The sequence below is a fragment of the Neoarius graeffei genome, chromosome 24 (assembly GCF_027579695.1).
Source record: "Neoarius graeffei isolate fNeoGra1 chromosome 24, fNeoGra1.pri, whole genome shotgun sequence".
Classification (NCBI taxonomy): Eukaryota; Metazoa; Chordata; class Actinopteri; order Siluriformes; family Ariidae; genus Neoarius; species Neoarius graeffei.
The window spans coordinates 13993058-14009865 of NC_083592.1; the positions used below are offsets into that span (position 1 = coordinate 13993058).

The 16808-nt window shown below is 39.6% G+C and overlaps 1 protein-coding gene across 1 annotated transcript in view; it reads right to left on the bottom strand.

Moving 5' to 3' along the window:
• si:dkey-96l17.6 (uncharacterized) overlaps positions 1 to 14783 on the bottom strand; it is an 80446-nt gene extending 65663 nt beyond the window's left edge. Inside the window, exons 1-3 of the mRNA XM_060907609.1 lie at positions 14650 to 14783; positions 13834 to 13975; positions 6726 to 6917 (exon numbers count right to left, since the gene is read on the bottom strand). Coding sequence (XP_060763592.1) covers positions 6726 to 6917; positions 13834 to 13930 — 289 coding nt within the window. The 5' untranslated portion in view covers positions 13931 to 13975; positions 14650 to 14783. The remainder of the gene's footprint in view (positions 1 to 6725; positions 6918 to 13833; positions 13976 to 14649) is intronic.
• Positions 14784 to 16808: the final 2025 nt, after the last annotated feature.

The window sequence follows — 16808 nt, forward strand, 5'->3', positions numbered from 1 at the left end:
ATACCTTTCAGCATTGATGGTGTCTTTCCAGATGTGTAAGCTGCCCATGCCACACGCACTAATGCAACCCCATACCATCAGAGATGCAGGCTTCTGAACTGAGCGCTGATAACAACTTGGGTCGTCCTTCTCCTCTTTAGTCCGAATGACACGGCGTCCCTGATTTCCATAAAGAACTTCAAATTTGGATTCGTCTGACCACAGAGCAGTTTTCCACTTTGCCACAGTCCATTTTAAATGAGCCTTGGCCCAGAGAAGACGTCTGCGCTTCTGGATCATGTTTAGATACGGCTTCTTCTTTGAACTTTAGAGTTTTAGCTGGCAACGGCGGATGGCACGGTGAATTGTGTTCACAGATAATGTTCTCTGGAAATATTCCTGAGCCCATTTTGTGATTTCCAATACAGAAGCATGCCTGTATGTGATGCAGTGCCGTCTAAGGGCCCGAAGATCACGGGCACCCAGTATGGTTTTCCGGCCTTGACCCTTACGCACAGAGATTCTTCCAGATTCTCTGAATCTTTTGATAATATTATGCACTGTAGATGATGATATGTTCAAAGTCTTTGCAATTTTACACTGTCAAACTCCTTTCTGATATTGCTCCACTATTTGTGGGCGCAGAATTAGGGGGATTGGTGATCCTCTTCCCATCTTTACTTCTGAGAGCCGCTGCCACTCCAAGATGCTCTTTTTATACCCAGTCATGTTAATGACCTATTGCCAATTGACCTAATGAGTTGCAATTTGGTCCTCCAGCTGTTCCTTTTTTGTACCTTTAACTTTTCCAGCCTCTTATTGCCCCTGTCCCAACTTTTTTGAGATGTGTTGCTGTCATGAAATTTCAAATGAGCCAATATTTGGCACGAACTTTCAAAATGTCTCACTTTCAACATTTGATATGTTGTCTATGTTCTATTGTGAATACAATATCAGTTTTTGAGATTTGTAAATTATTGCATTCCGTTTTTATTTACAATTTGTACTTTGTCCCAACTTTTTTGGAATCGGGGCTGTATCTGTACTTGCACTAAGGTGTCATTGGCTGTTGTAACTATACAATTATTATTATTTTTTTGGCATATTGTCATTAAAGTATCAAATCAGTTGTGTAGAAGTGACACCTGACGTCTGTAGTGTCTCAGGTCTTACTCAGTAGTTAAGTACTTGATTGGTTTCAAATAAACCCTTACCTGTGTCAAGTCACTCAGCTGCCCGAACTCATTTATTTGTGCGCTTTGTACTCCTTAACAACAAAATTACAGTTTGTGTTTTGCATCTCACAATAAAACACACTGCAACTCAACTGCGAGTTTCACAGTTTAGCAGTGATATATGGAGGGGCTTGATGCATCTTCACACGAAACTGTGGGTTTTATCAAAGTGGATTTTGGAGATTTAGAAGTTATTAAATCTTTGAGCCCAACTTTTCTTCATCTTTAAGTAAAATGTGTAAATGTTTTCAGAGGCCAAAAACAAATACTTCCTACCAGATTTACCACTTTGGTAACTTCAAGCACAGTCAAGGCACAGCAAATACACATCAAGTGACACCCAAAAAATTACAAAAGGCAAAGATTACTGAGGCTGAAAACAAGAAAATCATAATGCAAGAGTGCTTCTTAAGTGTGCTGTGGGCTAAATATTCCAATTACCTAGCTCAGACATTGTAGTGCATCGACGATTGTAGACACACTTCCTCCTTCCACAGGCATCATTTTATTTGTCCTATTTGAATAGCTAGTATTATTTGTTTTAATTTATGTATTTGTTATGGATAACTTTCTTTCAATTTTCATAACATTTTCATTAAATTCATGCAGACAAGTGAAGTAAATAAACTATTTAAACTTGACAATGTAATCTCAATATACAATTATGGTAATTCATTACCAATAATATGATTTGATCACGATATGATCACATTGGTGAGTCTTTTTATACATAAATATATGACCCCAAATCAGAAAAAGTTGGGATGGTATATTGAAATTGAAATTAAAACTGAAAGCAATACAACAGCACATTATTTGATGTTTTACTTCATGATTGTTTTTTTTTTTCATAGTAAACACTTATTTCAATTTTGATTCTTGTGACACATTTCAAAAAAAGTTGGGACAGTAAAAACTTTACCACTTTATAATGTTGCCATTCCTTCTCACAACACTTAAAATATGTTTATGGATTGAAGACACCAATTGGTGAAGCGTTTCAGGTGTTATTTTGTCTCATTCTTCCTGCAAACAGGTCTTAAGGTGTGCAACAGTGCAGGGTCGTCATTGTCGTATTTTTTTGCTTCAAAATTATCCACGCATTCTCTATTGGGAACAGAGGGGACACACCCTCTTCTTCCACAGCCATGCCTTTGTAATGTGTGCAGAATGTGGTTTTGCATTATATTTTTGAAATTTCCCTGGAAAAGATGTCTTGAAGGCAGCATATGTTGCTCCAAAATCTCAGTGTACTTTTCTGCATTAATACTCCATCACAGAAGTGTAAGTTACCTTTGCCAATGGCACTGACACAACCCCATACCATGACACACCCTAGCTTTTGGACTTGTTGCTGGTAACAGTCTGGATGGTCCATTTTGGCTTTGCACTGGAGCACACAACATGCATTTCTTACAAAAAGACCTGGAAATGATTCATTTGACCACAATACATGTTTCCACTGTGTGATGGTCCATCCCAGATGCCTCTAAGCAGTCGACAGCGCTTCTGGACACAGTTAAAATAAGGCTTCCTTTTTGTACAGTAAAGTTTTAACTAGCATTTGTGGATGTAACTCTGTACTGTAGCTTGACAAAGGTTTGCCAAAGTAATCCTGAGCCCATGTGGTTCTATCAGCTATAGGTGAATAATGGTTCTTGATGCAGTGCCGTCTGAAGGATCAGAGATCATGGGTGTTCAGATTAGGCTTGTGCCCTTACCTTATACACACCGAAATTCCTCCAGATTCCTTGAATCATTTCATGATATTATGCGCCATAGAGGGTGAAATATCCAAATCCCTTCCTATCTTTCTTTGAGGAACATTATTTTTAAACATTTCAATTATTTTCTCACACATTTGTTCACAAACTGGAGATCCTCGGCCCATCTTTGCTCCTCAAAGATGAGGCCTTTCCTGGATACTGATTTTGTACTTAATCATGATTATAATCACTTGTTGACATCACCTGTTTCAAATCACATCATTACTTAATTGTTTTACCTCATTACTAGCCCTAAATTGCCCACATCCTAACTTTTTTGGACTGTGTTGCAGGCCTGAAATGCAGGAATGGATGGATATTAGTAAAATTAGTATGGGGCTGAGTAAAATTAAGGATTAATTTCATGAGTGATTTCGAAGTTTTGAAAATTGCCCTTTGAAACTTTGAAATCACAAGTGAAATTGATCTTTAATTTTACAAGGAACCATATGATTGCTTGTTTATAATATCTCATCTCATCTCATCTCATCTCATCTCATTATCTGTAGCCGCTTTATCCTGATCTACAGGGTCACAGGCAAGCTGGAGCCTATCCCAGCTGACTACGGGCGAAAGGCGGGGTACACCCTGGACAAGTCGCCAGGTCATCACAGGGCTGACACATAGACACAGACAACCATTCACACTCCTACGGTCAATTTAGAGTCACCAGTTAACCTAACCTGCATGTCTTTGGACTGTGGGGGAAACCAGAGCACCCAGAGGAAACCCACGCGGACACGGGGAGAACATGCAAACTCCACACAGAAAGGCCCTCGCCGGCCACGGGGCTCGAACCCGGACCTTCTTGCTGTGAGGCGATAGCGCTAACCACTACACCACCGTGCCGCCCCCATTTATAATATATAGGGCCAAATTCATACTTCGGAAGCCATTCAAGTTCACAACATTTGTCATTCACGTTTTCTGAACCAATCAGGGTGCAAGACTATCTTGCACATTTGAATCAGTTTCTAAAGTGTCTTTCATCATGACACGGCAACATGACATGAGAATTTTGAAAGTGGTTTACAAAATTTTATTGGAACTTCTTTACAAAAGCTGATTGCTAAATGCAAGAAAACTGACCAATCAGAATTGAGTAATTTGACCCTATGTATTATAAACAAATGAAATTAAGTTGACCAGACAAAACATGAAATATCTTGGGTTCATTCTGCCTGCAATGAAATACAAGTCAAAGTCAATTTACAAATCATTTCTTTCTTTCTTTTTTTTTTTTGCATTTTCAGCACTGTCCTAATTTTTTCTGATTTGGGGTTGTACACAATCTCTGAGTTTACCTGTGTTTTTCCAAACCAGATTTTCATAAATACCACATTTCTTGTGTAAATGCCTCTGTGAATGATTTCTGAATAATTTTATTTGCATCCAGCTTAATAACCGAGACCCAATATGTCTGCAAATAACATGACAGTTTTATCTCATGATTTACTTGTTAATCTATTTAGGATAGTTTGGAAAGTTAAAGATGAATGAAAAAAAATTCTTTATACATGTTTGCACTTTATTTTAATCAAATCATTTATCTGGAGCTCCATTTAACTACATCAATAGTTGAGAGGTTCTTGTTACACCAATGAATTAGTGCAAGTTAAACAATTTAAACTGTACAAGCTGATTATGCAAATTTACAAGAATTTATCAACACAAGAGTTCCTATTTAAATGTAATTTAAAACAATAATTTTCAATATTTGTTTTGCATGAGACACAATGTATTTGGGGCAGTACATTCCATATCACACGATATCTTGCTCTGTGGTTTTTATGTGTATTTACTAATTTAGCAGAAATTATCTGAAATTTATCGGAAACTCAGAATACAAAGGTAGCTTGGTTTGGTCCAGTAGCACTCTTTCACTTTCCCATCCTCCCTCTCTTTTTCTCTTTTGCTTTTTTCAGATGCAAGGCAAGTCACATCGCTACTTTCATCCCAGAGTGTTTGACATACAAGACAAAAAGAAAGAGAAGTCAAAAGCCACAATCCCTAAAAAAGAAACTCTGTTAGTTTTTTTTATTGTGAAAGTTGACAATTCACTTTAAAGATTCAGATTTGATAAAATACTATACTATACTAATTAGTACAGCCCAATTCCAAAAAAAGTTGGGATGCTGTGTAAACTGTAAATAAAAACAGAATGTGATAATTTGTAAATCATGGAAACCCTATATTTCATTGCAAATATTACAAAGACAACATATCAAATGTTGAAATTGGGAACTTTTATTGTTTTCTGAAAAATATACGCTCATTTTAAATTTGACGTCAGCAACACATTTCAAAAAAGTTGGGACAGGGGCATGTTTACCACTGTGTTGCATCACCTCTACTTTTAACAACACACTGTAAACATTTGGGAACTGAGGAGACAAATTACCATAGTTTTGAAAGAGAAATGTTGTCCCATTCTTGCCTGATGTACAGTTTCAGTTGCTCAACAGTTTGGGGTTTCCTTTGTCGTATTTTGCGCTTCATAATGCACCAAATGTTTTAAATGGGAGACAGGTCTGGACTGCAGGCAAGCCAGTTTAGCACCCAGGCTCTTTTACTACAGAGCCATGTAGTTTTAATATGTGCAGAAAGCAGTTTGGCATTGTCTTGTTGAAAGAAGGAAGGCCTTCCCTGAAAAAGATTTTCTCTGGATGGCAGCATATTGCTCTGCCTCAAATTCTTTGCAATTTTACAGTGAGCAACATTATTCTTAAATTGCTGCACTGTTTGCCCACACAGTCTTTCACAGAGGGGTGAACCCCACCCCATCTTTACTTCTGAGAGATTCAGCCTCTCTGGGATGCTCTTTTTATACCCAATCATGTTACTGACCTGTTGCCAATTAACCTAATTAGAACCTAATTTTTTTTTAGCATTACACAACTTTTTCAGTCTTTTTGCCCCATCCCAACTTTTCTGAAACGTGTTGCTGACATCAAATTCAAAATGAGCATATTTTTCAAAAAACAAAATTTCTCAGTTTCAACATTTGATGTTGTCTTTGTACTATTTTCAGTGAAATATAGGGCCTCCATGATTTGCAAATTATCACATTCTGTTTTTTTTTAACAGTTTACTCAGCGTCCCAATTTTTTTTAAATTGTGGTTGTAGTTCAATAATAGAAACTCAAATCAGGTCAATGGTTCTTGGTTCCCATTCTATGTATATGAAATTCAGTATGAAATCTCTAGAACCACTGCAATCTAATAATATGCTTTACTTTTAAAAATGTTATTTTCTGGGACAACAGCCTTTGTTCTGTAAATTACAGCCACATAGGATGCTGTCATTTAACCTCAGTGGGCCTAGTCAGTTATTATAGTCGTAGACCTAGAGTAACACTATATTGCGGCTAGCTTTGTTTGTGAATCTTAGCTAGCTAAAGTAATTTCAATGGCCTCAACAATGGCACAAATACTTATCAGTAAGGCTCACTGTGGTATTTATTAATGCTGCCCATTATGGTACATCATTTGGACAAAATCTATTACAATATGTTGTGTGGTTTCCTAAATGTGCCGCTTTCTTTGCAGTTTTTGAGCATGATTATAACTTTTCCAACATAGTTCTGAACTACTACTACTACTCAATATTCCAAATTCCCTGTACTACTGAAATCCTTCATAGACATACAGTACATACATACAGTTTCATATGTATGTATATTTAGATGTTAAATTATATACTTGATAATTGATGCTAGAAATGTTGATTGTGCAGCTGGCTCACCTGCTTTGTTCTCCTGGTCAAGGCGCGTGTTATGGACATTGCAGGGCTGACGTTGCACTTCCTCCCTCAGGTCCTGTATGCTTCCTGGTAACTCGTTCTGCATACACATCAGTGGTTGAGCTCGCACAACTCTGGACAGACCTGCTCTATTCTCATCAGCACACTGGGATGGATTAGTTCTCTCCCATGCTCCTGCAACACAATGCATTCTTCCAAATTTCTTTGAATCACCATAATGCTTTCTTTAACATAATTTTATTTGCAGGTTAAATAAAATTTTCATGGAAAATGCAGGCTTAACAAAAGGCTTGTCCTTTTGTAGGCTACAGAAATTATAATTATTTTAAAATACCCAGTATATCTAATCCACATTTTAATTATTAGAGGTATTCACAAAGATTATAGAAGTAGACACATACCATGGTTAGGAATCCTTCTCAAGTTTATGAATAGACATAAAAGATTAAAGTATACTGTATTAATTGATATTTGTAAAATGAAGCCATTGACACTTTACCTTTCACCTTGCTCCTCTTAAGTCCAAATGAATGGAACACAATTTATGTATAAATCAGGTTTTTTTTAACTATATGCTCACAAAATGTTCCTGTGTGACTTTCTCTTTTCATCACTCTAGCACCACACCCTTGGATTATTTCTTGACACTTTGTCAACAGAGATGGTACAATGAAAACAAACACTGGAGTTTCAGTCTGTCAATAATCCTATCCCAGGGTAAAAAGCCATCCCGCTACAAAGTGGGAGATCTCTGAAACTGATCTTGTCTCAGAAATCCAGGCATGCCTCCAGAAGTGTACATCCATGTCTTCCATGCTGCTTCTGTCCCTGCCTCGACCACAACCAGCTTTTGCTTCAGCTTTTGTCTCAACCATTAACCTTTCTCCTGCCCCTGTATCAAATCCAGGCCCTGTATCTGCCCCGTATTAAATCTGGATCCTGCTCAACAACCAAGCCTTCTCCTGCCCCATGTCCTGTCTCAGATTCAGGTCCTATTATTGCCATATCTCAGATTTAGACATGGCTACTGCCCTGTCTCAAATGCCTTGCTACTATTCCTATCTCAAATTCATGCCCTCTGAAAGCCCTTGTCTCTGATACAAGTCATGCACCTACCCCATCTGATATCCACCTTGCTACTGCCACTAACTCAGATTCAGGCTCTACTACTACTCAAGGACGCGTTATCCTAATGGGCTTCATGGGCAGCTGCCCAGGGCCTCGGCCACTAGGGGGCCTCGGAGGTAGTGAGATCGGAAAATATGAAACGATATTTTCAGAAGTTTTGATCATATTGATAACATTTTTGATGCATTTCGCCACCCGTAAAGAAGCCCACCTTGTCCCGTCGCATAAATCACCCGTCATTGTCAATATGATCACTGTCCACCATGTCTTCACACACTACGCCAGCTTGAGTTCAATGATTTAATTAATGACTTCGCTTTCCAGAAAAGTAGGAAAATGCCCTTGTAAGTTGACCCATGGCTGTCAAACTGAATGTGCAAAGCTGTGTGCCACTGCTGTTTGGGACATTACGTGTGTGAAAGGATGAAATGTTTCACATAGCCTAACATTTTGAGATTTATTTCTGAGAAGCAAGATATTTTTTTTTCTTTGTTATCGCTCTTTGTTTTCACAAGTTAAAAGTCGCCTGGATTCCAAAATGAAAACGAACGGTTATATACCAAATGAATGTTCTTGTTCTGAATACTAAAGAAACTGTTGTAGGCCTAGGTTTTCTTGACATGTTGTTCATTGACTCACTCATTCAAAGGCTTCTTGAGGCTAAACTTTAGTTAACCAGACTTGTTAACCGTGATATCTGATGGATTTTTTCACCATGCAATTGCCTATTTCACCATTGCTTTTTCTCGATTAAATAGGTGTTGATGGATATAAAGTTTTATCGTTCAATAGTATTTCTAATTGTGCCACTGTCATTATTTAAGTTTCTGTGTCTAGTTAGACAGGCACGTCTGAGGGGGTGAATTTGCTGAGCGCAGTTGACAACAGGCGGGGGTGGGGCCTCGGGGGGGTGTCTGCCCAGGGCCTCAGCAAGGGTTAACGCGGCCCTGCTACTACTGGCCTGACTTCAGGTTCAGTCCCAGCTACTTCATCTGTCTCTGCCCCTGCCTCGGATCCAAGTTCTGTTACTGATTCTAATTCAGATCCAGGACTTGCCCCGTCCACGTCTCAGATTCAGGATGTATTAATGCCCCTTTCTCAAATCCAGACCCTGTTACTGCTCTTATTTGAGATTCACATCCCACTCCCACACCTGTCTCAAATTCAGGCCCAGCTACTACTCCGATCTCTAATTTCAGCCCTGTGAATACCCCACTGAGATTCAAGTCCTGATACTGCTCCTATTTTAGGGCCCAGTCCCACAACACTGATAACTATAACTACAACTATAATGATAACTATAAATAAATCAGTCCCCTGCAGTTTATGTAGTTGGTGGTCACACCAGACCGATAATGATACCTATAGCCCAGGCCTGGGTTTATCCATATCAATGAGATTTTTCCACTCCTGGACCCGATCCGACAAAACATCTGACCAATCAGGTCATTGTTTACATGTGATGTTGTTTGAGCATGTGCTGTTTAGATCCTACCTAGCAGACAGAAGTTTTTCTGTCTGCCTGGATGGATCGGTATCCCCCTCTGCACCTCTCCCTTGTGGTGTTCCTCAAGGGTCCATTCTGGGGCCTATATTGTTTTCCTTATACATGCTTCCCTTGGGATCCATCCTTAGAAAATACAACATCTCCTTCCGTTGCTATGCAGATGATATGCAGATTTACATGCCATTAAAACATAATGACCCCTACTCCTTTAAACATTTATTAGACTGTCTAGAGGACATCAAAGCCTGGATGGCTCTAAATTTTTAAAACTTTAATGAAAATAAAACTGAGGTCTTAGTCTTTCGGCCCAGTGCTGCTTGTGATACACATGGAGACTTAGGCCCCCTTGAACCATACAGTGGGGCAAAAAAGTATTTAGTCAGCCACCAATTGTGCAAGTTCTCCCACTTAAAAAGATGAGTGAGGCCTGTAATTTTCATCATAGGTACACTTCAACTATGAGAGACAGAATGGGGGGAAAGAATCCAGGAAATCACATTGTAGGATTTTTAATGAATTAATTGGTAAATTCCTCAGTAAAATAAGTATTTGGTCACCGACAAACAAGCAAGATTTCTGGCTCTCACAGACCTGTAACAACTTCTTTAAGAGGCTTCTCTGTCCTCCACTCGTTACCTGTATTAATGGCACCTGTTTGAACTCGTTATCAGTATAAAAGACACCTGTCCACAACCTCAAACAGTCACAGTCCAAACTCCACTATGGCCAAGACCAAAGAGCTGTAAAACGAAACCAGAAACAAAATTGTAGACCTGCACCAGGCTGGGAAGACTGAATCTGCAATAGGTAAGCAGCTTGGTGTGAAGAAATCAACTGTGGGAGCAATTATTAGAAAATGGAAGACATACAAGACCACTGATAATCTCCCTCGATCTGGGGCTCCACACAAGATCTCACCCCGTGGGGTCAAAATGATCACAAGAACGGTGAGCAAAAATCCCAGAACCACACGGGGGGACCTAGTGAATGACCTGCAGAGAGCTGGGACCAAAGTAACAAAGGCTACCATCAGTAACACACTACGCCGCCAGGGACTCAAATCCTGCAGTGCCAGACGTGTCCCCCTGCTTAAGCCAGTACATGTCCAGGCCCGTCTGAAGTTTGCTAGAGAGCATTTGGATGATCCAGAAGAGGATTGGGAGAATGTCATGTGGTCAGATGAAACCAAAATAGAACTTTTTGGTAAAAACTCAACTTGTCATGTTTGGAGGAGAAAGAATGCTGAGTTGCATCCAAAGAACACCATACCTACTGTGAAGCATGGGGGTGGAAACATCATGCTTTGGGGCTGTTTTTCTGCAAAGGGACCAGGACGACTGATCCGTGTAAAGGAAAGAATGAATGGGGCCATGTATAGTGAGATTTTGAGTGAAAACCTCCTTCCATCAGCAAGGGCATTGAAGATGAAACGTGGCTGGGTCTTTCAGCATGACAATGATCCCAAACACACCGCCCGGGCAACGAAGGAGTGGCTTCGTAAGAAGCATTTCAAGGTCCTGGAGTGGCCTAGCCAGTCTCCAGATCTCAACCCCATAGAAAATCTTTGGAGGGAGTTGAAAGTCCGTGTTGCCCAGCGACAGCCCCAAAGCATCACTGCTCTAGAGATGATCTGCATGGAGGAATGGGCCAAAATACCAGCAACAGTGTGTGAAAACCTTGTGAAGACTTACAGAAAACGTTTGACCTCTGTCATTGCCAACAAAGGGTATATAACAAAGTATTGAAATGAACTTTTGTCATTGACCAAATACTAATTTTCCACCATAATTTGCAAATTAATTCATTAAAAATCCTACAATGTGATTTTCTGGATTCTTTCCCCCCATTCTGTCTCTCATAGTTGAAGTGTACCTATGATGAAAATTACAGACCTCTCTCATCTTTTTAAGTGGGAGAACTTGCACAATTGGTGACTGACTAAATACTTTTTTGCCCCACTGTATGTCAAAGACACTGTAAAAAACCTTGGTGTAACTTTAGACTGTAATTTTAAATTGGAGAAACAAATAAATAGAGTTGTAAAATCTAGTTTTTTCCAGTTAAGGCTTTTATCCAAGGTTAAGCCCTTCTTATCCCTCAAAAACTTTGAGATGGCTATTCATGCCTTTGTCTCTTCCCGCCTAGACTACTGCAATGCCCTATATGTGGGCATTAGCTGTTCCTCCTTATTCCGTCTTCAACTAGTTCAGAATGCTGCAGCCTGCCTTCTAACCAGAACATGAAGGTGGGAGCATATTACACCTGTGCTTGCAGCCCTTCACTAGCTCCCTGTCCATTATAGAATAAATTTAAAAATTATTTTATTTGTTTTCAAATCTTTACATGGTCTGGCTCCACTTTATATATCAGATCTTCTAAAGGTTCAGACAACATCTAGGGCATGTAGGTCAGCCGACCAACTCCGTCTTGTTGTTCCTCGCTCTAGGCTAAAAAGCAGAGGGGACCGGGCTTTTGCAGTGATTGCACCTAAGCTCTGGAACGAGCTGCCACTGCACATATGCCTGGCTCCTTCCTTGGGTGTTTTTAAATCTCATCTAAAAACCCATTTTTATGCCCTGGCGTTCAATACAGCATGAATTATTTATCTGTATGTATGTACATATTGTTATGCTCACTTTTTGTTGTCTTTTCTGTTGTCTATCAAGTTGTACTACTTTGCCTGTCCAGCACTTTGGTCAGCTGTTGTTGTTGTTGTTTTTAAAGTGCTTTATAAATAAACGTGACTTGACTTGACTTGTTTTCCCCGGGCATCTTTGTACTGTACATCCTTGTTCCATCATGAAGTCATGGAATACGGATTCACAGAAAATAAAAAAAACATAATAATAATACAAAGCACAGATCTTTTATTCACAAATATGTGATTTTCCATGAAATATAAATAGTAAATTAATAAAGTAAACATATAAATGCAGGTAAGATATTTTAATTATAAACTTCGGCAGTAGCCCTGTGATGACCTGGCGACTTGTCCAGGGTGTACCCCGCCTCTCACCCGTAGTCAGCTGGGATAGGCTCCAGCTTGCCTGTGACCCTGTAGAACAGGATAAAGCAGCTACAGATAATGAGATGAGATGAGATGAGATGAGATGAGATGAGATGAGATGAGATGAGATGAGAACTTCGGCAGTCCAAACATTTAATTGTTTTAGACTTCTTAATTTTTTTGTCCATGATGCATCATCCATATGAAATCAGTAACCAGTCTGTAATATACTGAAACATCCATGACCAATCCATAAATTATTAGCATCCATGATGCATCCATATTAAAATCCATAATCACTCCATATTTTGTATCCTTTTTTATTATATTTCCGTAGTCTGTGACCTATCCATTTTATATCAACCACTGGAGTATGTACATGGGTTGTTTTGAAGTCCAAGCTGTACAGTATGACCCAGAATAATGTGCTAGTACTTGGGAAAAAAAATTCCATGACTATTCCTAAGTTAAATGCATTTATTTCCTTGAGTGTCAGGACCAACTGATATTATAGTCGGGATTATAGTTGTGGTGTGACTGCTCCAGACTGGAACTAAAGTCAGGAGAGGGATAGTCGTAGTCGTAGTTATAGTTATCAGTGTTGTGGGACTAGTCCCTTGGAGCCAGGCTAAGCTCCTACCCCTGCTACATGCTACACACCCTGCTACTGTCTTCATCTTAGATACAGACCTTGCTCCTGCCCTTATCCCAACAACTGGCACTGCTACTGCCCCCATCTCAGATCCAGCCCTGATACTGCCCCAGTTCCTCACTCGCTCCCTGACTGACTCTGACTCTCTGTTTCAGGTTTTGACATTATCTCAAGCCATGGTTCTATCACCCTAGCCCAACATTAGCTTGGATTATGAATCCATCTCATCAGTAATTCAGCTGTTCTACCCTTCAATTACTCTGACCCCTGAAATGACATCACAGCCTTTTTGATGTTTTTCATTCTTGTAAGCTGCACTTAAATGGGAGAGCCATTCCCACAGTTACCGAACTTTCCTTTCTAGAGATTTCCTTCCTGTTCCTCATCTATACCTCAGTCATTGTTTACACATAAACCTCATTATTCATCTCAAGTCGTAAAACTGGTGCTCTTGTTTGTTTCATCACAAAGTAATATTACTAGACTGTAGCTAAGCCATGTTTCCTGCCTTTCTGGTTTTGACTTTGTCCTGCCTGTCCTGCTTTGAATTTTAATCCAAATATAATAATAAGAAGAATAAAAAAATTTGCTCATGCTGGTTGAGAACCTGACACATACACAAACACACCCTAATCAAAATAAAATACTTAAACATCTTTTAGCTCACATCAAAGTATCTTGTAGAAACTTGCATTCCTGATAGTTACCCAATACCTGAAATTCTGACTCAAGACCTCTAATTTAAAAATCTTTGTCTGATGACACATCGAGGAGCGTTTATTTGTGCAAAACTTACGTTGCTTAGCAGCTGGGGCCACTGTGTGATTTCGTAACTTCCTCCCCATGAAGTTCAGAGACAGTGTGACGTTCTCTGCCCTGGAGCTTAAATGCATCTTGCGTGTGTGTGTGTGTGTGTGTGTGTGTGTGTGTGTACTTGTCTGCAGACAGAAACGCAGAAAACACAAGTGTTACATTTGAAATAATATCATCCTGTACCTATGATGGATGATGGATGTCATGGCTGATTCACAAGGTGTAAACTAATCACAAGCTATGCGCATTGATGATGAATAGTGATTAGTGATGATTACACAATGTACTGTACACTGAGACAGGCGTGGCAGAATTCTTGTGCACAGTTAAATTGTTTCATAATAGTAATAGTGAAAATGACAGAAGAAAACCAAAAAGCAAATGAGAAAGAGAACAGAGCGTGAAGTGAATAGTAAAGAAAAATAATTACTGATGAGAGACATAGATAGATAGATAGATAGATAGATAGATAGATAGATAGATAGATAGATAGATAGATAGATAGATAGATAGATAGATAGATAGATAAACAACAATCAGTACATCAACAACAGGCTGTCTGTATAGATGCATGATTTCTGTGTAATATGAAATAAAATGTGAATAGTAAAGAAAAATAATTACTGACGATAGATAGATAGATAGATAGATAGATAGATAGATAGATAGATAGATAGATAGATAGATAGATAGATAGATAGATAGATAGATAACAATCAGTACATTAACAACAGGCTGTCTGTATGGAGGCATGATTTCTGTGTAATATGAAATAAAATAAAATGAAAAATTTAGTTACCTGTTTGCAAAACGTAGATAGTCCTCAATTAGGCAAAAATGCAAGAGAAGAAGTGGAAAAGCTGTTTGTTTCAGCCAGACGCTAAATTCTCACCACTTGTAAAATATTAAAGCAGAAGGATGAGGTTTCATTTGGGATTAGTTTTCCGGCCAATGCAGACTCCTGACTATCATCAAGTTTCTGATGTGTGTGATACAGATTGCAACCTGATGCATAAATATTTTTCTCTTCTGAGGCATTGCTATTTCTCTCTCTCCTGTCACACATACACTCAGGTCATCGGCCATGTTTATGATTTAACAATGAATTCAATTTAGATTTGAATAAATATTTAACACAGATATACAGCACTGTCACCTCACAGCAAGAAGGTCCTGGGTTCGAGCCCAGCAGCCGACGAGAGCCTTTCTGTGAGGAGTTTGCATGCTCTCCCCGTGTCCGCGTGGGTTTCCTCCGGGTGCTCCGGATCCCCCACGGTCCAAAGACATGCAGGTTAGGTTAACTGGTGACTCTAAATTGACCGTAGGTGTGAATGTGAGTGTGAATGGTTGTCTGTGTCTATGTGTCAGCCCTGTGATGACCTGGCGACTTGTCCAGGGTGTACCCCGCCTCTCTCCCATAGTTAGTTGGGATAGGCTCCAGCTTGCCTGCAACCCTGTAGGACAGGATAAGCAGCTACAGTTAATGGGTGGATGGATGAATATACAGTGCTGTGCAAAAGTCTTAGACAGCTCCTCTCATTATCTCTAGCCATTTTATCCTGTTCTACAGGGTCGCAGGCAAGCTGGAGCCTATCCCAGCTGACTACGGGCGAAAGGCGGGGTACACCCTGGACAAGTTGCCAGGTAAGTCTTAGACATATGTAAAGGAATGCTGTAGATCAGGGGTGTCAAACCTGATCCATAAAGGGCCGTGTGGCTGCAGGTTTTCATTCCAGCCATGCAGCAGCACCCTGATTTGGCTTATTCAATCAACTGACACACCCACCCTTTAATCAAGGGTGGGTGTGGCTGCAAGTATTTGACTGTGTGAAGACAGTTCAGTTGACTGAATGAGCCAAGTCAGGTGTGCTGCTGCATGGCTGGAATGAAAACCTGCAGCCACAAGGCCCTTTATGGATCAGGTTTGACACCCCTGCTGTAGATCAAAAATTGCTTAAAAATAATGAAATGAAATGTTTCAACATTAAAAAAAAATACTATAAGCAGTAATCAGTAAGCCATAATAAATGAAACAAAGTCAATATTTGGTGTGAGACAACCCTTTGTTTAAAAAAAAATAGTCGTCATAGGTACAATGAGTGGCGCTTTATAAAGAAATGAGCTGTAGGTTTTACTGAGCATCTTGCAGAACCAGCCACAGTTCTTCTGGACACTTTGACTGTCATACTTGCGTCTTAATTTTACACCAAAACCCAGTAGCCTTCATCATGTTTTCTTTTTTAATCTGAAAAGTGCTCTCTTATGGAATATGCTGCTCAGATACAAACTTTTTATTCTGTAACATTTAATTTTGTGCTGGAAAAACCGCCACTAACGTTTGAAACTCTAAAATGTTTTTGTACTGATTCGATAATGTAGAAGTCATAAAACAGAAATCTGTAACAAAAGTTTATAAGAAAAAAAATAATAGGGTGCCTAAGACTTTTGCACAGTACTGTATATTTTTGCATTAAATGGATAGTTAAAGAAATACGTCTTGCATACGTCTTGCATAGGGGTGACATGGTGGTGTAGTGGTTAGCACTGTTGCCTCACAACAAGAAGGTTCTGGGTTTGAGCCCAGCAGCCTATGGGGGCCTTTCTGTGTGGAGTTTGCGTGTTCCTCCCGTGTCTGTGTGGGTTTCCTCCAGGTGCTCTGGCTTCCCCCACAGTCCAAAGACATATGGTGAGGTTAGCATGGGGTGGCCTTGGGCTGAAGTGCCCTTGAGTAAGGCACCTAACCTCCAACTGCTCCCCGGGTGCTGTTGAATAGCTTCCCACTCATTGCTCACTTGTGTTTGTGCATGTGTGTGTTCACTGCTTCAGAGGGATTAAATGCAGAGGACGAATTTCACTGTGCTTGAGTGCACATGTGACAAATAAAGCTTCTTTTTCTTCTCTTTAATAGCCGCTAATTACAAGGAGATGAAAAGACAAAACATGAGACAATGATAATAC